This window comes from Leucopleurus acutus, assembly GCF_964270905.1.
Source record: "Leucopleurus acutus genome assembly, chromosome: 6".
Classification (NCBI taxonomy): domain Eukaryota; kingdom Metazoa; phylum Chordata; class Mammalia; order Artiodactyla; family Delphinidae; genus Leucopleurus; species Leucopleurus acutus.
In genome coordinates, this window is record NC_139149.1 from 47,349,938 (window position 1) to 47,375,450 (window position 25,513).

The 25,513-nt window shown below is 34.6% G+C and overlaps 2 protein-coding genes across 10 annotated transcripts in view; one reads left to right on the forward strand and one right to left on the reverse strand.

Annotated features, from left to right (window-relative positions):
• The window catches only part of MARCHF7 (membrane associated ring-CH-type finger 7), a 48,438-nt gene extending 36,592 nt beyond the window's left edge, over positions 1-11,846 (forward strand). For 2 of the 7 annotated variants that reach the window (XM_082841544.1, XM_082841542.1), the window contains 2 exons: positions 3,472-3,581; positions 6,463-8,169. In XM_082841544.1, coding sequence (XP_082697670.1) covers positions 3,472-3,581; positions 6,463-6,780 — 428 coding nt within the window. In that variant the 3' untranslated portion in view covers positions 6,781-8,169. Of the gene's footprint in view, positions 1-3,471; positions 3,582-6,462; positions 8,883-10,230 lie in introns of those variants that run through there. The other 5 variants (XM_082841546.1, XR_014326288.1, XM_082841547.1 and 2 more) reach the window with 5 other exon arrangements.
• A 439-nt stretch (positions 11,847-12,285) lies between these two features.
• LOC309963253 (CD302 antigen) overlaps positions 12,286-25,513 on the reverse strand; it is a gene marked incomplete at both ends in the record, with an annotated part of 131,658 nt that continues 118,430 nt past the window's right edge. For 2 of the 3 annotated variants that reach the window (XM_082841538.1, XM_082841541.1), the window contains 4 exons: positions 14,348-14,965; positions 18,351-18,377; positions 19,651-19,824; positions 20,628-20,744. In XM_082841538.1, the coding sequence (XP_082697664.1) occupies positions 14,763-14,965; positions 18,351-18,377; positions 19,651-19,824; positions 20,628-20,744 (521 nt within the window). Of the gene's footprint in view, positions 12,385-14,347; positions 14,966-18,350; positions 18,378-19,650; positions 19,825-20,627; positions 20,745-25,513 lie in introns of those variants that run through there. The other variant, XM_082841539.1, reaches the window with a different exon arrangement.

Sequence of the window (25,513 nt, forward strand, 5' to 3'; positions counted from 1 at the left end):
ATTGATCAGTTTGTTGCTTTGGTGAGAAGGTGCTTGAATTCCTATATAATTGCTTGTTTTCTTAGTAAGGTCTTTAGCTGATGAGGGGATGGGTTAAGAGATTTTCATGTGTGGGGAAAATAACATTCTAAAATGCTTTCAGGGTTTTCAGGTAGTACTAATGTCCATAAAAATCTGTGGCCATGAATATGATTTAAAAGTGGGATTGGGATACATGTACATTTTTTTAAGAAGCAGTTTTCAGATACTTGGATACAGATGAGGATTTGAGTTCGATGGGGTTGAGACCTTTGCCAGGCAAGTATGATGAAGGTAGTTACGGGTGTTATAAGGCTGTAGTTGTGGTAAGCCTAGAAATTAGACAAAATAAGGAAGGGAGTAAGGACATTAGGAAGTGGATAGCGAGAAGTGGTAGGGTCAGTGTCTTTGAATCTCAGTGACATTGAAGAGAATTGCCAGAGTACGTGAGCTAAAATGATGAAAAGTTGTAGGTGCACAGGAGACGATGCTTAAAATACGGATTTTAGGAGTAGTGCAGTAGTACACTGCAATGACAGGGTCAAGGGTATGACCATAAAGTAGGTGGCTTAGGTGGGGAAGGGTAATATTGGAAGCAGGGATGTTGAGGAAGTCAGAATCAAATGTGGTCTTATGTGCATGTTGAAATAGCCAAGAAATAAGCTGGGTAAAGAAGAGACGTGCTAAAGTCATTAATGAACGAGGAGGGACTTAGAGTTTCAAAACAGCAATAGGTGTGGGGAGGGGGCATCTATCCCTATTTCTTGGTCCTGAGGTACAAAGCATTGTGGGGGAAAAAATGGCTGCAGAAGAGTATGTATCAGTTTGTGAGGCACTGTGGTTCAGGCTTGCAGTTGAAGAGATAATTCATAAAGGAGATTGGTTAAGAGGAATTTAATGTTAGACTATAAGTACCAGAGGACCTAGTGAAATGTTACTCGTAGGGTAAGAATGTGACTAGTAGGGTGGGAAATTAGACCAGAGTAATAAATGTACATAATTGTGTGAAAAGGACAGTCTGATGATGATAGCTGGGTAGCATAGGCAAACAGGTTGTGAGGTATGATGGTATTAATTTTAATAATCCGTTGGAGGAGTTTGAGTAACCTATTCAAACTGGAGATTACGAGGCTAGTGGGAAACTTTTTTCCTGCAGCAAGGTTAGCAAAGGCCTCCTTGGGGTAGGGGGTTATCTTTTCTTGTAACCTAACCTGCTCCCGAACCTGTGGGATAGGGCTGTCTTACCTGTAGCAGCCTCTTCTTGGCTGTATAGTGTTATGACAGCCTCATAGGCTTTATTAGTCACCACCCTGGGGTGTTATTAAGATAAAATGAGTGCTCAGCATGGTTCTTGACACTTAGCAAGGGTCCAGAGATGTTAGGTATTACCAAAATGAAAAACAACTTGACTCACCTTCTGTTATATTTGCAATTGGATTGTTAGTATTATGTAGGCAGGAAAACAGATAACACAATATACTGTCTAAGAACATTGGATTTTTGGAGTTAGACACGCTTAGGTTGGAATATTGACTCCAACACTTAACTATAGGATTTTGAGTAAGTCTCTTTTAACATTGGTTCTGAACCCTGGTTGCTGATCAAAATATTAACCATTGGAGTTTTTAAAAATATAGATGCCTCACATCCATTCCTAAACGTTTTTAAGTAGGTCTGGGATTGAGCCTCAGTTTCATCATGAATAAAATTGAGTAATAGCTTGTTATGGTCAAATGAGATGATGTTTATGAATAGTTTCTCACAGTATTGGACTCATAGTAAGTACTCAGTTAAATAGGTTTTAAAGGTAATAATAAGTATTCATGGTCAAATGAATGTTAAGATCTCAAGAACTGAACCTTCCTTTTAAGTTTCCACAAGGCTTTCTCGTATTTACATAAAGACCCCATCTGGTAGGTGATTCTCTGGTAGAGATTCATTTCAACATTCATTAGGCAGCTACTATATATGGACTGTTAAAACTCTACAGGATGTTCAAAGATGAATAGAATACGTCTAGTACAAGTTTAGGCAAATGCAGTCAGGGCCTACTGAATGAGGTGGGGTATAAAGGACAGAGTCCTGGATTAAAGATTGTAGGGATAAATGGATTCCTCCCATCTGCGTATGGCCTTTTTGAACAACTTCTGTAGGTCACTTGTTCCGTGGAAGAGAAAAATGAAACCCTAAGATGTGAAAGACTTTGTTTTAATGATATCCAGTGTCCATATTTTATGACCATCACATTTTTTCCTGCTTCTGAATCAGAATAAATGTCTGCTAAGAGAAAGCCTTATGAAGTTTCACATTATTTATATTCTCCATCAGGTCATAATACTATGGACTTATCCTGAATCTCCAGAACTTCTAATCTATTTTGGCACATAACAAACACTCAGTAAATGTTAGTTAAATTGAATCTAAATCTTTATCTTGTTTATGCACATGACTTGCTCTAATTTTTAGTACATTTTTTCATTTTAAAACCCTGTCTAAAAATAAACACAAGGGGGAAAATGTCTATTTATTTAATTAGACAAGACTTACTTAATTGGAGCCAGAAGCTTAGGAGTAACCAAATGTTGAGTGCCTATAGGACAGACGGAATTTTATTTAATTGTGGTAAAATATAAATTGATATAGCATGAAATTTGCCCTTTTAACCAATCCTAAGTATATAATTCAGTGACATTAAGTATATTCCAAATGTTTTGTGATCATCACCACTATTTATTTACAAAACTTTTAAGTCATCCTAATCAGAAATGTTATACCCATTAAGCACTAACACCCTTCTCCCCCTCCTCCCCAGCCCCTGCTAACTTCTGATCTACTTCCTCTGTGAATTTGTTTATTCTACATATTTCTTACAAGTGGAATCATACAACATTTATCCTTTTTGTATCTTATTTGTGCCTTATTTTACTTAGTTGTAGCATGTATAAGGACTTCATTCTTTTCATGGCAGAGGGGGGCTGTTTTTATCTGAACAAAGGTGGATCCCTTTTTTTGCCTTCTATCCTGCAGGGAAGACACATTTCTTAGACCACAGAAGGTCTTAGTATATGTTGTCACATTAAAGATTCTAGCCTGAGTATATGTAACTAGTTGTTTTAGATACCATGTTTTCTTGGCATCTTGCCAGAGTACTTGAAGTAGGAAGTACAGATAACATTCCATTGTCAGCTTCCCATATCAAAATGTATGAGCATCTGGTGGGCTGAACCACAAATAATGGGTGGAGGCTTAGGTACCACAGAGTAGGACTTGACATGCACATCAGGTGTTACTGATTGATATTTTAGGAGACATTACTGGTTTATGGTCGTAGCACAGTCTCCCTGCTATCTCTTCCTCCCTGCCTTCCTTTCTGTATTCCAAGCTTAAACCTACAAGGAAAAATGTTTTGTGGTGACCCTGCAAAATTAAGCTTTACTTGTAATTTTTTACCAGGTTCTTCGCTAGAGGCTGTAACCACCTGTGAACTCTGTAAAGAGAAGTTGCAGCTTAACCTGGAGGATTTTGATATTCATGAACTACATAGAGCTCATGCAAATGAACAAGTTAGTATATTTTGCCTAATTTACCTTGGTAAGTGTCTATTCTGTGCTTAAAGGACAACTCTTGAAGAAAAGATTAAATCATGGTCAGAAAACCTGCATTAAAATAATAACAACAATTTTCTTTTACTGCATTAGGTATGATTTTATAATTTTTCTTTACTTTCCTATAACTTTTTGAAAGTGAAAGGCAAAAAAGCAAGTCACAGGTTTAAAATTAAGGTAAAATTTATTATATGGTTGCTAAATAAAAGTGAAAATAAAGGCTTACTAAGTGGTCCCCAAATAGGCATGCTAAGAGCTGTCTTAGTTGTGAATACCTCTTAGTCCTAGAACATTTTTGAAACACCAAGCCCTGGATCTTCATCCTCTTTCTTCCTTCCTTCCTCCCTCCATCCCTCCCTCCGTCCCTCCCTTCCTCCCTTCATTTTTTTTAATGTTAGGAATAGCTTTTTATGTGCCTATCTGCCCCCATGTTCTTCTACTATCCTGGTTCCCTCCACTCTCCTCATTCCTACCTCCAACTTTATGTTGAACAACTTATGAAATCTTTTATTCCAAGTTCACATTGTTTATAAACCTCTTTGTTTTAGTATTTGTGTCATTATAGTCTATTCATATAATGAATAATCTGATCTTATTAATTTTTTTTTCAAATATTCTCATTTCTCAGATTTTGGGGTATTATTGATAAATGTTTTCCTCCTAATAATGATTCGGTCACTAATTTTTGTTTCTTGAAGCTTTAAATTAAAAAAAATTTTTGAGATGCTTAGATAGGTAGAATGAAGAGTTCAATATTATCCCCCTTTTCTTCCTCCTAAAGGAAAATACTGGGGAAAAAAGATGTTAAAGGAGATTACAAGGATGACTCAAGAACCGTACTCTCCAAGTGTGCTTAGCATAATTGTTATAAAAAGAGATATGATGGTGGGAGAATGCATGAATGCTTGAAAAACACTTAAAGGAGTAGTGGACACCCCCCTTTTTTTGATAGAGGTAAAGTTCACATAAACATAAAAATCATTTTAAAGTGAACAATTTGGTATATTTGCGATGTTGTGCAACCACCACCGCCATCTACTTCCAAGACACTTTCATCTCTCCTAAAGAAAATCCTGTACCTGTTAGCCAGTTGCTCCCTGTCCCCTGCTTCCTTCGGCAACCTCCAACTGCCTTCTGTCTCTCTGGATTTATCCATTATGGATATTTCACATAAATGGAATCAAGCAACATGATCTTTTATGGATACCCTTTACTTTTAAAATGTGGGAATAATGAATACCCTTTGAAAATCTGATTAAAATCACACTCCTAACAAAATATACAAAGACACAATATTTGTATATGATTTAAGGGATTCCCAGATCCTTTGAAGCTGATTACTTAGATCCAGGTTAAGAATCACTGATTTAATTAATGAACCATTAAGGCAATTGATGTAGCATAGATGCTATTCATACTAATTATTACTTTATTCTTTAATGAGCCACTTGTCCAAAGAGAATAGTGTTTTCAGCAAGGAGTTGTCTTCAATCCCTAAGGAGTCTTTCTAGATAGCTGAGCATTGGTATTTTAAAGAACGGGGGAAAGAGTATGTAAAAATAGAATGATGGAAAGAAAAAAATTTTTTTTTCATCTTTTCAAAATGAGAGTAGATTTCAAAGGATGGTTTTCTTCTGCCATTCTTCCTTCTCTAGGTGCTCCATCATGTCTCTTAAAGGTGGTTCTTTGGCATTTCGATTCAACCAGGAATGTTTTCATGGTTCTCCAAGGATTTAATGACCCACAATCTTAAATAATTTAAGTGTGAGGAAATATTAGGTGGAGTCATTGTAAAAGCAATGACGGTCTTGATTAAGCTTCCTGGCTTTAACTTCTTTGTTCTGTGTGAATCTTGGATTCTGGGGGCCCAAGAACTACTCTCATTTGAAATGATTAGTTTAATGCAGTTTATTTCCTCATTGTCCAGTAGCTTCAATTTTTTCAAGGTGATAAGCATTAAAATTTTTTTAAAAATTTTGAGGATATAAATTTATTTCCTTTTAAGTTAAAAATAAGAAAAGTAAGTGAAGATTTAAAGAAAGTTTTAATAAGTCAATTTCAGATTTCTTGAATGCTCTGTGGAATCTGATAACCCGTTACTTGCTGAAGTTGTTACTAAGAACATATAGTTCTTAACTTCAGATGAGTTAATTGCCAAAAATGGTACAACTTACAGGTAGTTCACTGTATAAAAATTACAGGACAGATTAGGTTTTTAATAACACTATATTCATGACTTGTATTCTTAGCTTCAGAACAACAATTTTGAACCAAAGGACAGTTTTTACCCACTATAAATTTCTGTGTGAATGATACGAAGAACAGTTACTCTATTACCTTTATTAGTTCATTTTTATATCTGCTGTTGCCTTAAAGTTAATTATATTATGTAATAGACACTTGACCCATTTGACTAGGTTTTAATTGTATAATTTATTGATTTAGCTATAGATGAAATGATAATTTTAAGTAAACATTTGTAGCCGTTTGTATTAATAAAATCTGTTAGGTGCATTATAACTTGATAGAACCAGAGCATTCATTCTACCATCAAATGAGTTAAAAGTCCCACTTTTATATAAATTACATAAAAGAAGACTGTATGAAAATAAAGAGGATATTCACACACCTATTTGTACACCTTACAGCATTAGTAAAATTATGAAATTATGGAGCATGACTTTTTATTTCTTGGTTTAATGGATGATGCTGTATCTCTTACTAAGACTGGATATGAATACATTTTCTCTAGTTTCTCAGTATGCTTTGGATGTCAGTCTCTTTGTCTATTAATTTTTCATTCTCCATATTCTTTTTCTCGTTTGCTTCCCTTTTGAAGGCTGAGTATGAGTTTATCAGCTCTGGTCTCTACCTAGTTGTGTTACTGCACTTGTGCGAACAAAGCTTTTCTGATATGATGGGAAATACGAATGAACCAAGCACACGTGTCCGAGTAAGTAACCTTGGAGCAGGGGAAAAGGGAGGATGTGATGCAACAAGTGTTTGCTTTGGAAAGCAGATTGTTTTATATGTTCACAGTCTATTTCCTTTGGGGAGTTCTTACATTAAAATCTTTCTTAAAATTAAAGGTACTGTAGATTTAATAGAAATTGCTGTCTGCCTTACGTCTTTATCAAGCAGCCTTATTTTCTCATAAAGCTGTTTTAGAAAAAGAAGTAATTTTCTAGCTCTTGAAGGTGATTGGAATATATTTCAGTGAAAAATGGGGACAGAATTGGAAGTACTAAGGAAAATGCTCTTTTTAATTAAAAAACAAAAACAAGACTCAGTATTTTAACTTAGAAACCTGAAATTGAACTCCAAAAACTGAAAGAGTATGGGAAATTAACTTCAATTTATTTGTTACTATCTTGTAAAAGATTACCAGTGTAGTAGTTTTTAAGCCTCCATATTTCAAACTACTTAAGATCTGGACTATTTGGTATTTAGTCTATACCCTATTGCCTTAATTTAACACTTAAGCTAGCTGTTTGTTAGGTATTTTTAATTAAATAGTACTGTTATGGAAATTTATACTGCCTTGCCCATTTTATGTAGTGGGGACTAGAGTCTATATCTCATTACAGTAGCATTCTGAACACCTACTATCTTGAAATGTGTTCATAAACATATCCTTCAAACTATTTTTTATATAGATATTCTCTTGGTGATGAAAATTTAGTAGAGTTTATGGTGAGGTATAATGTTTCCATTATATTTTGAAAATTATCAAATAGCCAATTCAGTGTATATGGGTAGAACATTTTTCTGTAATCATGTAAACACTATTCCTGTGAGCCAGTTGACAGATTTATTATCATTCAGAGAAAAGAGAACGAACTATCAAGAGCTTTCAGAATTTGAGCAAAGAGCTCTTGATTTCTAAACAGGCAACTTACCTCTTCAGAGTGAACGAACCATATAAAGTATATAATAATATGTGTTGAATTCATGCCTTTGTAAAAGGTATACACAAGTTAATATTAAAGTGGAAGTCACTTTTATGATTTTTTTAAAAGTACGGAGTCAAATGTAATACTTCTAGGCAGGAAAATACTGATTTATTATTTTAATTGACCACTAAAGTTCACTTGGGTCCAAAACGCAGAGGTTTAATTTTTTTCTCCATAGTTTTTGGAAGTATTATATCAATGCAAGAAGACAGCGGTATTCATAGAATATTATATCTGCTCCCAGTTTCTACATGATTAATATATGATTTTTACATAGGTAATAATGATTATATAAGACATTAAAAAAAATCATATCCTTAAGCTTGTAAGTTTTGATGTGGGGGGAGAAAGACCCCCTATTTAAAGGCTTAAAATTATGTTTGACTTTTAATTAGAAATGAATCTCTTATACTGATTCTCTCTTTAGATCCATTTGCTACATTTAAACTACTGTATTTCTTTCTGCATTGTTTCTAGTTTATTAACCTTGCAAGAACTCTTCAGGCACATATGGAAGATCTCGAAAGTAGGTGGAATTTCCCCTCCCCAGACTTGTTGAATTTACTTTTGCAAATTAAACCCACAGAGCAAAACCTAAGTATATATATACTCTTTCTACCAAATTAGAGCTTCATTTATAGGCTTAATAATACCAGAATAATTGATTTGGGAAAGATGGGTTGGGCAACTGACACTAGTTTTTTAAGAGCCTATTTTTAAAAAATTAAATTAATTTTAATGTATGGAAGGGTGTTATTATAACCATCGGTATTTTATTTAAAATAAAAACATATTTAATCACCTTAATTTTAACACTTTTAATGTTAACACTTTTTTAAAAGAAGACGTTTAACTACTAATCAAAACACACTTCTTTAGATTTTTTGTGTGTGAAATTTTACTTGTTCTTTAGCTTTGTTAGATCATAAAAGGTGTTCCCTGGGTTTATATATAGTTCTAGGAATATAATGGTGAAAGAGTCCTAATTCTGAGTCCCTAACAGAAGCCATAGTTTTTTGTTTTTTTTTTGCTCCTTGTTCAGGTCCTCATGGACCTTTAATAGGCAGCCAGCTCCGCCAGCAGCTCCAATCTCTTAAGATCACGTTCCAGCTTTAGGACTTCTGCCTGGGCTCCTATGTGAAGGCACTTAATGCCCAAATCTTTACAGGCATCTGCACAGCTTACCCTCTTCTCAAAGTCCTACAACCTCCAGGGTGCTTCATACCAGGTGGGCACAGATATTGGTGGCTCTGGAACAGTTCCTGGGAATCCAAGATTACCCTATTGTGCTTTTTCACCCAAAGCAACTGGCATCCCATGATCAGATTCCAGTACACTCTTTGAAGTGTTTTTATATATGTATTCTCCAGTTGATTATCTTCTATACTCATCTTCAAAATACTTGGACTGTTAACCTGTAGTGTGCATAATATTTTTACCACTAGAGAAAGCTTAGCATCCTTTGAAGTAAGGTTTTTTTAAGTTTTAAAAGGATTAGAGGTACAACTAGGTAATGCATTTTCACAATTTTAGTTAGTATGTGTGGAAATGGTATATAAAGGAATCAAATGGTATAATAAAGTGGGACTTCATTAGTGTAAATCTTTTTTTCCTTCATTCCTTCTTAGTTCAGATCCATCATGTTAGCTAGTACAAAGATTAGTTCTGTCTTTTGTAAATTATAATTGATACTTTGTCAAATGTGATGAGAGTAATTTGTTGCAGTGTACATTTTCCCCAGATTGCTTGTTTTTTTTCAACTAACATTCTCATTTAGAATTTAGTTTTCTAAACATATAGGAGGGTCTACCTGTGAATGAGAGGAAAAAGGTGAAGTTGAAATATATACCCAGACTCAACTGAGAGTGAAAGATGTGGGTGCTACAAGTTAACTTCTAAGTACTAGAGTATTAATACATTCTGAAAATTGGTTCTGACTGAATTTTGTTCTGTAGAGTTAATCCAATAGAAAACATGAGAAATTCTCTGAAAAGCTATTTTATTTTTTAGTTTAACATTTCTCCATGATATTGCATAAAAGTTAAGCATAGGATTTACTCTTCATGAGCTAAGTATATGCTTGATATTTATTTAAAGTGGATTTTAAATTTCTGCAAGGTAAATATATGGAGATTGAAGTTTCATCTATACGTGTTGCATAATTTTTTCTTGTTGATTCCATTTGCTGGTTGCCCTTAAATTGTCCAGTATTAAATACAAGAAGAGTGTACATTTAACCTTTCTGCCCTTGATAATAGGGGAAATGCCGGTAGGATGTTTAGTGAACTTCCGTTTTCCTTCACATGCAGACAGTTACATAGTCTTGTACTTACTGTGTCCTTCTTAAAGACGTTCGTGGAAGTTTTATATTAAACTCTTGAGCCACTAATGACTTTAAAATAAATTGAGGTCGGACATGTTGCAAGAGTGATAAATTTCTGACAATGTGGAGGCATAGGAATAATCTCAACAAAAGGTTTTTACTAAATCCAATTATATTAATTTAGGCTGTGTCTATATAAAGCTTTTTTGACTAACTAGAGCTTTTTCTTGGCATTGTATAGACATAGCTCTGATGTAAATTTCAAGAACACCCATAACCTGTTATTCTATGTACATTTTTTTCATTCTCATCGGATACATCAAACACGCAGCGGTAATAAGCCAGATTCTACTCAGGTGTGTGAGAGCACTTGCCTTAAGTTTACTCTTTCTTTCTCTAGTGTATTTCTCATTAGCTACTATGAACACAAATTGATCTCAGAAACTTTTTAGATGTTCTTGGATCACACTTTTAAACATTTTCATTTTAATAAAAACTAACAGAAGAAAAAAGTGTGGGGGTGGGAGCGTTGTAGACGGGCCTCACCCACAGTCAGACCGCCCTAACCCTGGCATATACTACATTGGGGTTTTTATCGTACAAGTCATTGCTGTTCTGGCTTCATACTTACACTTCCATTCTCATCCCCCTTAAAATCATTCTTGATCATCCTGTTTTCTTTCAACAGCTTCAGAGGATGATTCTGAAGAAGATGGAGACCATAACAGAACATTTGATATTGCCTAACTTCACATGAGACAAATGGATGATCTGTGAACAGTGTTTATTAAAACTGGCAATTAAGTATGAATTAATTTTCTGGGGAAATACCTATTGAATACATTTACTGTCTATATATATATAGAATGAAAAAATATATATATACACACACACATATTATGCATGTATATATATGTTCATTCTCAAGTATTGCTGAATTAAAATTCTGCTGGGCCTTTTAACATGGCCAGTGAATCTGATGTTTATAAACTGGTAATTAAAAGTATTTTTCTTTTAGATGAGTGGGGAAAGTGTTACCCTTGTTTTAAATATCTAAGCAATGCTGACAGCCCTTTTTTGTGTTGTGATTACTGTAGTTATATTTATGAAAAAAGGTTGGTGTTTTAGTCTCGTTAGTGAAAAAAGTGGGACAAAGTATGCTTTTAGAATAAATTGCCAAATGGCACCTAATTATTTTTCTTTTTAAAATGCCTTAAGTTGCGGTCTCATTTTCATAATCACTTGCTTCCAGTGTTTAAAAAAAAAAAAAGAATGGGGAGAAAGTTAAGAAGAGCATTCATTATATTAGGTTTCCAAATTTAATTTGAATTCTAAATTCACTTAGCAATGGTCTAATTTTTAAAATATATAAAGTGTACAAATGGATAAATTTTTGTATTGATGTGCAAAATGCAGATTATATTTGATAGGCCATAGTATGTAGATATTCCTTTTAGGAATATTACAGCTGTAAATTATATCAGAATTGCCAGTCAGATGCTATTTGGTTAAAAATATTATTGCAGTCTCAAGTTAAATATTTTTAAATCCCACATTCAGAATTTAAAACACTGGTTTTCAATGTGTTTTTTAGTGTTGTCACTTCTTTATAGATAAATATGATATAAATAACCTGTTTGGATCCTGGTCGTTTTTAACTGTTCCTTGGTAATTCTAAGCATTTATTTGATGACTTAATATTTTTCACTACCTTTAGAGAAGAGATGAACATTAACTGTTCACCATACTGTGGTCCTGAGTTGTGTATATGTCCTAACACTGTATATTTTCTCTGTCAACACCCTTAGGATACACTTAAAAACGCCTGCAGGTGGGTTTCAGGTTAAATAGTCTTTTGTCCAGCTACTTTTTCAGAACCCAAATAGAAACCATGTAATTTCTCACATGTGAATCAACAGTTTGCCCACATTCAGTCAGATTGTTGGTCTTAATGTAAAACTTCGGCTTGAAATAAAGTGCATACTGATTGATTTACTTTATAGTTTGAAATGTTTCCTTTTAAACTGGTGCTCAAAGAAGCCTTCAAACCTTATAGCCAAGAATCTTATTTTAAATCCCATTTTATATGAAATATAATTGTTTGTTTCTAAAATACTTGTTCAGCTTCTGCGTGTCAACTTCTGCCTGTTATCTTTGCATTGCCTTCCTTAAAGCAGATATGCAAAATTAAGGATGTCAGTATCAATATCTATTCTACAGGTCTTTAGGGATGCTTTGAATTTGAAACATTTATGCTTTTAATAGAACTCAGCATGAAAATGTAGTGTCTTAACCCACAGAATTTTTTATTTAAAAATTTTGAGTAAATGGTAGAAAACATTCCATTGGTGTGCATACAATTTATTTATGGTTTTGCTATATTAACTGCTAAATGACAGATACAGACAGTGGCTTGGGCTTTATAGTATTCTTGTAGTTCCTTTGTACCACTTAGTATTTCAATGTTGTATTAGCTTCATATGTCCTGTAAATGTGAATTAGAGGGAATAAGAAAAATCTTTCATTGGTATCACTTTTAAATTCTGAACAAAATAGAGACCATATACTACTCAAGTTCCTAAGAATTTAAGATTGCAAATTCCTAAGAAAATGTAGTTAAAGTAAATGGCAGCTAAAAGTAATGATAGTAGTAATAGTTGCCAAACATAAGAATTACATTGTCATTATTGGGTAGAACCAAGATGTTTGAAGAAAGCAGTTTATACATTCTGAATATAAACAAGCATGCTAATGTTACTGTTAATATTAAAAATAAACACAGACTTGAATGATTCAGTTATCTGTTGACCACCAAATAGATACAAGGGCCTACTACAGATGTTCAGATATATAAAGAGAATTAAGATTTAGCACTGCATTACCGGGGTCTTTAAGGACTTGTTTGAAAATAAAATCAAACATGGAAAATTAAATCAGTTAAAACAGCCATTTTGGTAGAGCTGTCATTATTAGGTAGAAGTTATTGAAATGAACTGAAGAAAATTAGTTATGTAGAAGTGGAAGGGGAGACTCTAGAGCAGCATTGTCCACTGAAACTTTCTATCATAATGGAAATGTTCTACAATTTGCATTGCCCATCGTGGTAGCTCCTAACTGCATGTGATCTGAGCATTTGAAATATGGCTAGTGCAATTGAGGAAATGAACTTTATTTAAATAGCCACATGTGGCTAGTGGCTACTGTATTAGATACTGTAAAGATCTGTGATTGATTGATAGTTACAAAGCTTTAAGGAACAGATGGCTGGCCTCAGTTCTTAAAGGAGTGGTAGAATTTGAGTAGCAAAAGCAGTAAGGAATTCCAGTCTAATGTTCACGATTAGCAGCACTATTAATACTCTATCAGTAATAAAATAGACATCTCAATCAATACACAAAATCTCAAAGCTTTTACAGAGCATAATTGTTTTGTAATAACACCTAGTATAAAGTTTGTTTTTTAGTACCACATAGTCACATTATTCACTTTGCAGTTATTCATGTCTCATTAAGAAAACTGCCATTAATTGTGACGAGGGATGTTTCTGATTCATGGTGGCCAGTGGAAACAGATGGCGCAAGCTAGGACTTCGTTGCCACTGGTCAACCTTGAGAGATAGTGTCTCTATCCATGTGAAAAGTATTCCCATAAGATGATAGATGATGGGATATGCATTAGGGAGAGAGATTACTTTCCTCGCACTTCCAAGTTTCTACGTAAAGTAAATACAATTTTATGTGAAGTACATACATTATCTTTTCTAATTCTGTGTTTTTAAGTTGCTAAAGAAATCATAGTTTCAGCTTTCTTCCATTTTCATTTTTTACCCCCCAAATGATTATTTCACCATTGTCTTAAAATGTACAGTACACATACTGAAAACTTTGAACATGATCACTACAGTAGTATTTAGTTTTTCTCTGCAGTTATTGCTTACACAGGTTTCATGTCATTGAATGATAAACTTCATCAAGGCTTGGGGAGCATGAGATATATAGGAACAGATATGGCAGTAGGAGAAAAATCCTTGAAGGACACTATGACCCAAGAGTTACCCGCAATGCCAGCCTCCTCTACACCTTCCTGGTATGGCTGTAATTTTTTTTTGTTTCACAAAATTATTTATTAAATCTTACTGAAATTCTGACCATTTATGATCAGTGCTAAATACTGTTTGTTTGTGGTCCAAAACAGTGTTCTAAGAGTACTGAAACTGTATAATTACATGGCATATGGGGTGTTAAAAATCTGTAAAATTTTCTGCATTACTAAATCATGAAGATGGAAATATTAGAGGAATTATCAGAGTAACCAGCATAAGTGATATCTAAATATAGAGAATCTATTTTAAGGTCAGGTTTATTCTCCATATCTTATTGATTAAGGAGCACGACCATAGAAATTACTAAAGGCCTAGTGATTGCTAAAATTATAGTGATAAGTAGAAGTTTTCTTTTTTTTTTTAATTCAACTATAAACCAAGGTGGTTCAACTCACTCTGGGAGGGAAGATGGAGGAGGTAAAACAAGTAGACTGGGTTTTTGTTTTTTTTTTTTACCTGATTTACTATTAATAAATAGTAAATCAGGCTTTAAGCTTTCCTTCATTCAAGTGAAAGGTGCATTTGGGGAGGTGGTTAAAACCATTAAATTATATCTAAGATTGTTACTTTTTAAAAAACTTTGTTCTTATAATCCTAAAGATTAATTTTTGTCACAGTCAGTGATAACATGAGAATAGTGAACGTTACTGGAATTAGGTAATCATAAAAACCATGATTTTCATTGTTAGGTTTTATATTAAAATCTTGCATAGGAATCATTGTCAAGGTATTTGATGTCTTAATCTGAGATTTCCAGAACCTTAGTCGAATTGAACATCATATTCGTTTTCCTCTGCAACTACTAAAACACAGTCATCATTATAAGGTGATTGGGGTGCAGCTGAAAAAACTGTGGTGAAACCAGAATCCAAACTTCTTTTGTACAGGAACCAAACGACTGCTCCCAAAACTGTCAAAATTACTGTGCTAGCAATCACCAAAGCTGATATTAAAATGTGGTTATCTGAAAAGGAAAAGACAAAAGAAAATATGGGAAATCAGGATACACAAGTTGATAGCATTGCTTTTTGGGGAGCACAAATATAGTTTCATCACATAAATATTTCACTATTTTGAGAATTTCTCACATTGGTTAGAAAAACAGTTACACACATTTATTCCTATCAAGATTTATATTTCTTAGCTTGAATAATTGCCATACTTCAAAATTTGAAATAAACTTTGCAGGTCTCCAGTCTACTTTAAGATCCTAAAATGGAAATTATCCACACTGAAGGTTTCACCATATATTTCTGTTTGCATATATCATTTTATGTTATCCAGAGTATACATGTGCATAGCTTAAAATTCATAGTTCTACAGGGTATGTAATGATAATACTGTGTTCTTCCTGCCCTACTACTACTCACCCTTAATTACCATTCTTCAAAGCAGCCACTCTTGTTACTTCTGTTATTTGCCTCCATGCATGCTTATACTGTTCTCTGATTTAAAAAAATTTTTTTAATTGTAAAATATGCATAACAAAATTTACCATCTTAACCATTTTAAAGTGTGCAGTTCAGTAGCATTAAGTACATTTACATTGTTGTGCTGTGTCACAACCATTCAACTATAGAACTTTCATCTTGCAAACCTGAAAACTGTTATTAAATATTAAGTCCCCATTCCCCCCTCTCCCCGGCAACCACCATTCTACCTTCTGTCAATGAGGCTGACTACTCCAGGTACCTCAAATAATTAGAGCCATACAGTATTTGTCCTTTTGTGACTGGCTTATTTCACTTAGCCTAGTGTCCTCCAGGTTCATGCATGTTGTAGCATGTGTCAGAATTGCCTTTTTAAGGCTGAATAATATTCATACTATGTACATACCATGTTTTACTTACCCATTCATCTGTAGATGGACACTTGATTTGGTTCCACCTTTCTGGCTACTGAGAATAATACTGCTATAAACATGGTTGTTTAAATTCTGTTCAAGTCCCTGTTTTCACATCTTTTGGGTATATACTGGATCATATGGTAATTCTATGCTAAATTTTTGGGGGAAGCTCCTGTACTGTTTCCACGGCGGATGCACCATTTTACATTCCCATCAGTAGTGCACAGAGGTTCCACGGTCTCCACATTCTTGTCAACACTCGTTATTTTGTTTTCTTTTTTTTTTTTTGGCTTGGTTTGGTTTGGTTTTGGCTGCACCGTGCAGCATGTGAGATCTTAGTTCCCCAACCGGGGATCAAACCCATGCCCCCTGCAGTGGAAGCACAGAGTTTTAACCACTGGACCACCAGGAAGTCCCTCTGTTTTCTTTCTTTTCTTTCCTTCCTCCCTCCCTCCCTTTCTCTCTTTTTTTCTCTTTCTCTCTCTCCCTTTCTTTCTCCCTTTCTTCCCTTTCTTTTTTCTTTTTGATAGCCAACTTAATGAGTGTGAGGTGGTGCTTTGCTTGATTTTTTTTTTAGATGTTATATTCATCTTATAGAAGAGTGAGGATTTAACTCTCCTATATACACATGAACCCAGTGAACCCATAAACACTCCTTTCCTCCTCTTCTGTCATAGCAAGCTCCAAACTGAGTAATCATGATATTAAGGAAAAAATAAGGGCAAAAGAATAGGCATTTTATAAAAGAAGATATCCAAATGGCTAATAAATGTGTGAAGGTGCTCAACTTCATTTTTCATCAGGGAAATTAAAATAAGATCACTCGGACTTCCCTGGCGGCGCAGTGGTTGAGAGTCCGCCTGCCGATGCAGGCGACACGGGTTCGTGCCCCGGTCCGGGAAGATCCCACGTGCCGCGGAGCGGCTGGGCCCGTGAGCCATGGCCGCTGAGCCTGCGCGTCCGGAGCCTGTGCTCCGCAACGGGAGAGGCCCGCGTACCGCAAAAAAATAAAAATAAGATCACCCTACATACGCATCTGAATGGCTAAAATTTGACAAGACCATCATCGGATGGACGTAGAGCAAATGGAACTTGTCAGCAGGAATGTTAACATGGTTCAACCACTTTGAAAAATTATTTCTAATAATGCTAAACATTATTAGCTACCCTATGGCTGTTTCAAGGAAAATGAGAACAAAGGTCCAAAAAAAAAAGTATGAGAATGTTCATAGTACGATCACATTCATGCCAGACTAATAATGATCAAATATCCATAAACAGGAGAATGGACAAATTATGGTGTGTTTATAAAGTAGTATGCAGCAACAGAAAAAGTACAATATATATGTGCAGCACTGATGAATCAAAATATTCTGACTGAAAAAGTTACATTTATGTGAAGTTCAAGAACAAACAACTCTAACCTAAGATGATAGAAAGCAAAAGTGGTTGCCTGTGGGGTGGATGCTGGTAGGGTGGGCATTTATTGGGAGGGGCATGCGGGAATTTTGTGGTGTGATGGAAATGTTCTATCTCGATTTGAGTGGTGGTTATACAGGTTTATACATAAGCAACCATCAAGGTGTACATTTAAGATTGTGCATTTTATCCTCAGTTAATTACACATCAAAAATATGGAGGTTAAAAGCTATGCTACACAATTTGCAAAAATTTCATAACTGGCATTCATACATTATTTTTGGGGATGCAAAATGGTACAATTTCTCTGAAACTATCAGTATTGATCAAAGTTATATATTCATGTTCAATACGGCAGTTATATTTCAGGGAATCTAAGATAAACATGTTTTTGTGCAAGGTGATTCATTCCTTGCAGCACTGTAATAATAGCAAATGTTTGGAAACAACCCAGTAGGGGTCTGGAGTTGGTAAATAATTGAATGTATCTATACAATGGAAGAGTATACAGTTGTAAAAAAGAATGAAGATTTATCTATAGGTAATGATATGGAGAGATATTTAGTGAATAAAATAAGTCATATCTCTTAATTTGTTTATGTTGGCAAAAGAAACACTAGACATTTAAAGAAGAAACTGAATTAGTGCCCAATAAGGGTTCAGGTAGAATAGGATGGAAGGAGACAGAGTTTTCAGTGTTTGCCTTATATAGTTTTGCTTTTGGAACCATGTAAATATATTACCTGTTCCTTTCCCAAAAAATACATTTAGTAAGCCCTAAGACAGATTCTTCGTGAACTGTAATTACAACTATAAGAAAAAATTTTTTTAACAAAAGATGCAGTCATTTTCCACAAAAACAGATAATGGAGCAATGAGGAGATAGAATTTGGTTTTTAAAAAATGTTCATTTCATACATAACTTGCAGATATATTTAAAGTGTCAAGTCTTTCTGTATTCTTATAAAAGTTGTTCTACTTTACACTGTCATATAATTAAAGAGGTCTTCAGTACTACTTTAATATGCCAGAATCTTAATATATTCTTTCTTGTGGGAAAAATTTAACAAAAGACCATACTTACCTGATAAATATTTCTTTTCATATGGGACTAGAATACAAAAGAAAATCATAATTAATTTAAGTATGCCTTATTCTAAGAATGCTTCTAAACACTTTCAAAGTAGTTTAAAACGAACCCTTTAATAGCTTAGTATTACCCATATTTCTGTTGCTTGGTCATGTGTCTGTATTATCTGTTTTGAACTCAGTTTTTTTAAAAAAGGATGTAGAGAGGTAAAAAACTCATTAGCTCAGTTGGTGGAAAAAGAATAAGGGAACTCAAGAAAAAGACAGTGTGATGAAGTGAGGGAAATCAGAGGATTTGGGTTGGAAAGTCTGTAGAAACAGTAAAAGTATACAATTGTGACCTTACCTTGGTAGTACAGACTTGCTCACTATTTCTGATGTTTTGAAGTTATAGTTTAATTAAAAATTTGGCTTATATAGTGGTGCCCTGAGGCATAGTATATGAAAAGAACCAACTTTCTAAAAATCCAACAAATATTGGAAGTCAAATGCTACTACCATAAAAGTGTGACTGATTAGTCAAAAACCCTGCTGAGGCAAGTTTAAAAAAAAAAAAATTGTATGTAGTTCCAGATGTAAAGAAAGGAAATAATCGGAGGCAGATGTATAGTTTTGGTTTGCAGTTGGAGTAGAAGGGGGGAATATTACGGATGCAATGCGGGAAATGGCTGTTTCTGTCTTGTTTCAAGCAACCCAAAATCGTATTTTGAAATTTAAATGTCTTTAGTGAGAAAACAATTCTTTCTACAACATAAAAGAACTAATGTTTAACAATAATATGAAAATATTTGGGGACAGGATAATTTTGTTCATTAGAAAGCACTGTGATGTGTGAGAAGAAAACTTATACTTTAATTCAGAGTAAATTATAAACTATGATGCAATTTTTCTTGGCCTAATCAAAGATGTCCTTGAATCAAATTCTTTTTACGCTAACATTAGAATTCTGGAATCAGCCATGATTATTTTTCACCACTTCCACTGTTTAACCAAATCACAAAGAGGCTATTATAATTCCTTTGAACAACATAAGAAATTTTTGACTTCTTAGAAGCTCTAAGAATAAGCAGATAGAATAAAAGTATGCCTGGTTCACATGATCTGGCCCTACCTCTGAAATGTAATAGGATTACATATTTGACTTCCAAGAGTCTTGGGAGCAAACCAACCCAGTATCTTCTGAAGTCTTACTTCCTCTTTATATTGAGGCACACATCACAAAGAAAATTATTTTAAAACCAGCCCTATTTTCCCCACCTCTCTTAGAATGGAAAAAGGCCTTCAATTATACTTACTAGCTGCTTTACAAAGGGTTCCTTCCACAGAAGAAACTTCACAATTTCCTTTTTTCCAATCACCTGTCTTGGTGTGCAAAAAGGCACAGGTGTCAACTAGATCCTCGCCATCTTCTTGGTCTGACCACTTAACAAATGTCATATTTGACTTGTCAAACCACTTGAAGCTGGCATCTGTCAGTTAAGGAAAATTTTTAACATTATGACAGTATAAAATGTGTTAAAGTCAAAGAAAGGGTCTAGCTTTATTTTTTTTTAACTTTTTGGCCACGCCTCATGGTTTGTGGGATCTTAGTTCCCTAACCAGGGATCGAACCCGGGCCCTCAGCAGTGAAAGCATGGAGTCCTAACCACTGGACCACCAGGGATTTCCTGGGTCTAGTTTTAAAGGTGGGAAGTTACTAAGATATGTCTGGTCTAAACTTCTGATTGTAGGATTTAAATTAGAAGGAGGAATATATCCTGTACTCAGGCAAAAGATACTGGTTCAAAAAGGTTCTGAAGAAGATCCCATTTGTGATTAAAATATATATATAATTTTCATGAAGAAATAGTCAAGAAAATAGTTAAAATGTTAATGGTAACCTTAGTAATTTCATTTCATTTTGAAAATTATGTACTTTCTATTTTCAACAGTGACAATAAATACATTTACATAGTATTACCCTGACAGTTGTCTATCTTTATCCTATTGTTGACACTTGTACCAATTTTTATTACCCTACCATATTACAGAAATACTGAGTCTACAGCCATATTTTAATCCAGATGAAAGAATCAACTTTAACTTTCATATGTGACACACATTGAGCTGCTCAGGGGAAAGCTGTGGTACATGGGTGCATACTGAAAATACAATCCCTGGAAACCACAGGAAATAGCGAACTACAGAATTGAAGAATCTAAAAGAAAGTTATCAGTTTTACTAACATTAAGAAAAAAATGTAAGAAACAATTTAAGTATAAATATCACTTACCATCTGTGTCAAAAAACATGCCTAATAGGATATCATCTGGGCCTTTCCATTGCTTTTGCAAAGTATCCAGTATAAAAGCGTTTTCTTCTTCATTATGTATGCTTATCATGTCTGCTCCTGAAATTATTTTAGGGAGAAGAAATCAGCATGTTCCCCAAATCAGTGAAAATCACATGAAGTATATACAAATTACACATTATTATAATACATTATATTTTACATCCTTTTAAAAAATTAAGCTTGAAAATGTCATGCACATTTCTGAAGAGACAATATACTCATGAGAAAAGTAAAATGATAATGTGATAAACTGAACAGAATCATACTTTTTATTTCATTCACTTAGGGTTAGTAATCTCGTAAACAACACGGAAAGAAAACATCATGGGAAGGCTGGAGCAGTAGAACACACTTCCTGCATCTCAACTTTTCACTGCCCCTTCCTCTAGCAATCATGGCCCCTCCTGCCCTCAGTTCACAATTATAGGGAGGAGTAGCTCTGACCACACTGAGGAGAGCTGAAAACTACCAGGGCAACTTGCCAGAACAGTCCCAAGACCTAGTGAAGTTCAAGTAACAAGCGGTCTCTGACCGGCCTCACTTAACTGGCCACCATGTGCCTGCTGCCTGAAGCCCATGCCTTCCCATATTTTCCTCTGTGGTCGCCCTTAGGGAAGTCCTGGTTAGGGAAAGTGATAAAGGAGGTCCTTGGTCCTTGTTCTCATTGGATAGCTGATATTTCCTGGTACTGTCTCACCTGGTTTGAGTAAGGAGCAGCAGCCACATATATTTTATGTCTCACATTTTTTAGCCTTTCAATCTAAAAGCTACATAGCAGCCTATAAAATATTAGCAATAACTTCACTTTTCCCAGATATATTTTATCTTGTTTCTTAACCCAACAAAGATTCTCTTGCAAATTAAAAAAATCATTCCACTGTCTTAACTGGATAACACTTAGGAGAAAACGCTAATGGAGTTCATTTCTCTCATGATATTGCATGTTTTTGCAAGTGAAGAATGAATGATGACATCAGAGCTTAAAAGCAACCAGAAATCTGGTGGGGAAGGTACATCTAACCCCTGGGAAAAATACATCCTTTCAGCTGTACTCAGCTAAGTGAGGAATAAACATCAAAATGTTTCTAAGAAACATGACTTTCCAGTCTCAGTAATTTTAGAAGTTAAAATTTTCATAATTTTCCAAGGAGAAGTCATTGATCCTAAACATTTTTAAAGTTATCTTGGAAGCTTTGGGTACTACAACTAATCCAGGTACTACATGGAGAGATGAGGAAGTCTTTCCTATTATTAAATTACATTCTTCCAAAATCATCCTGACTTAACAAAAACTTCCGAAAACTTGAGAATACTGCCTTGGATCAGTGGCTCTCCAACTTTAGTGTGCACCAGAATCACATGGAGGGCTTGTTAAAACAATGTTGGCTCCTACACCCAGAGCTTCTGATTTAGCTGGAGTGACATGGGGCCTGAGAATTTACATTCCTAACCGGTTCCCAGGTGACACTGATGCTGCTGATCCAGGGAACACACTGATTACAGGAAACTTAAATAATAGGCCATTGTATTTATGACACCACTCTAAAATCAGTAACTTTTTGGTAATTAACAGATATATGGAGACGAGAAAAAACCATTAGGTCATGACGTGGTAAGAAAAATTTGTATTAGGCAATTACTTTCACATCTTTTAAAAGAGGCTTAAAAAATAAATTTAACTACAGGGGAAAAGAAAACTACAGGACCTAAAATCTCCCCCCAAACAAACCATACTGTTAAAGAAGAAAAACTGGGCAGACTAAAGCTCTGTTATGAATAAAAAATAACAGGCAAACACCTTAATAGAAAAAAAAAAAAATTGGTCTCAGACTGTTAAAAAGGCAGTAGACACGTATAGAAAACAAACTAGTGCTTACCAGTGGGGAGAGGGATGGGGGAAGGGGGCAACATAGGGGTGGGGATTAAGAGGTACTATTATGCATAAAATAAGCTACAAGGATATATTGTACAACACTGGAATATAGCCAATATTTTATAGTAACCAAAGATGGAGTAAAACCTTTAAAAATTGTGAATCACTATATTGTTCAACTTGTAACTTACTTAGTATTGTACATCGACTATACTTCAATTAAAAAAAAAGACAATTCACCCTCACGAAAGGAAATGTAACACAAGAAGTGTGTGAAAAATGCAGTTTCACTGGTAAAAGAATGAAAATAAGAGTTTCAGACGTGCCAATTAAACAGTGCCGGCTTAGGGTGTAGAAAAATAGGAACTCATAAGTGGTTAGTTGGAGTAAAAATTAGTAAAACCTTTTTGGAGACAATTTGGCAAGATGTATGCAAGGCAATCATTGGCTCTGCTCAAATAGGCACAATCATTGATGATCATCACATTTACAACACTGGAAGACTGGAAATAATTTAATAACCAATATTAGAGGATTAAATCAATTACGGCATATCTATATAGAGGAATAGTGTACGGTTATTAGGAAATATGCATTCTATATTTACTACCATGGAAAAATATGTTTAAGGGAAAATGTAGATTATGGAAATATATATGTACATATAGTATATACATGTATACATATATACATGTATATATACATATATATCAAATATTTATTAAAATATATCTGCCTGAGGGGTTGGAAGTCTAGAAGGATACTCACCAAAATGTTAATAGTCATTACATTTCCTTAGGATGGTACAATTTAGGGTAATTTTATTTTTAAAATATTTGCATATGTGCTTTTCTATATAGCGACTGTGCACTAATCGTGTAATTAAGAACTTTTAAAAGAAAAGAAAAAATAAGACTGACCTTTAAAATACTTAATACTTTTTTTTTTTTTTTTTTTGTGATACGCGGGCCTCTCACTGCCACGGCCCCTCCCGTTGTGGAGCACAGGCTCCAGACGTGCAGGCCCAGCGGCCATGGCTCACGGGCCCAGCTGCTCCGCGGCATGTGGGATTCTCCCGGACCGGGGCACGAACCCGCGTCCCCTGCACCAGCAGGTGGACTCTCAACCACTGCGCCACCAGGGAAGCCTCTAAAATACTTAATACTTTAATCCAAAGTTAGAATTCAGCAAGGTTCTCTCTCTCAGTTATAGCTCCATTTTCAAAAATTCTATTATGGTTTTCTTATCAGTTCTAGCTGCTATCACCTCCTGTTAAATGTCATACAGACTTTTAATCTGTTTTACCCTCATACTTACTTGTACTTAGTTGTGAAATGTAACCAAAATGCCATTTTAGAAAAATCCTCAAGGGAAATATTTAACTAGGTTAGAGTTTAGGCTTAGGTGTTCAGAGATGAGATTTTCATTCCTTTCTCTGACCTTGTGTCAGCCAATGGAACTTGAATGATTTTTAACATTGCAATTTAAGTAAATACTGTATAAACTTAAATTAATACGTCAGGAAAAAAGACACACTTTAATTTTCTTTAACAAATGATAGCATAAATCCCTGAAGAACACATGTGCTCAAGCGAATTTTTTTTTTTACAATGCATTACCAGTGATGCTACCTGCTGAGATGTAATTTGGGTCTTTAATTCTTTTTATGGTTAGTGACATAGCTCATACACAGATCACAAAAAGGAAAGACTGGAAATATTTATTTGTTCTAGTATAATGAAAATATCTAAATCAAAGGTAAATGTTGCAAAATAAGAAAAATTTTAGCCTCTCACAATTATTTTCCTAGATGAACAGTAACAGTACCCAAAATAAGTACAAGTAACATCAAGTAAATTACCACAAAGCACTGGGAATATTTCTAAATATAGCTCTCAGCAGTCCAAAAGGTAACAAGTCACCTATTTTCTATACCCCTAATTATAGGTTTAAGATAGGATTTTGTATACCTGTGAAGATTTTATAAATCCAAATGTAAATGTCCTAGTATTCCTTATGCTTTTCCTTCTTCATATATAGCAAACACTGAATTCACGTCCACCTACTGTTCTAAACCAAAACACTACCCTAGCCAAAAAAAGTAATGGTAATATTAACCAATTTTAGCTAATTTTCTGATTCATCAATGAAATGGGTATTTCCAGAGTGGAAGCAAATGTAGAGGATGATCAAATAAATGATGAGATTATCAGAAATGTATGAGAAATTAAAAAAAATCAAATCAGTAAGACAAACTGAATTTATAAATATTTAACTGGGAAAAAAGACATTTTTCTTTAGACACAAGATAAACTTTATAAGCAAATTTATATACAACGATTTAAAATTCCTAAGTGGCTACTCTACTTGAAGAAGTAGAGTTAATGGACTTCAAATAATCAAAACTTAGGCCTCAAAGTTGCTGGGTGTTTTCAATTTCATTTTGCTTCTTTTTCTAAAAGAAAAATTAGCAAATACAATTAACTACAGTTTAGTTGTAGAGGAAGTCAGTCAACAAATATAAACTATGCCTCTGTAGAGTATGCAGTTGCTTAACTGCTGAAGTTAAGTATTAAAGCTGGACGACGAAATCTGACCTTGTGGTTCATACAAGCTAATAGGAGTACAGGAACATGTCTTTTCTTGGCTCTGAGCCTCCAATGTAATTTGTTTATTGAAATCTGTGTTTATGTCCAAGTATACCTGACATAAATGGTTTTTAAAAAAGAGATAGAAAATAGTTGTTGGGGAAACACCCTTTAAAAAAATCTTGTGGACTTCCCTGGTGGCGCAGTGGTTAAGAATCTACCTGACAATGCAGGGGACATGGTTTCAAGCCTTGGCCTGGGAAGATTCCACATGCCGCGGAGCAACTAAGCCCGTGCGCCACAACTACCGAGCCTGTGCTCTAGAGCCCGCGAGCCACAACTACTGAGCCCGTGCGCCACGACTA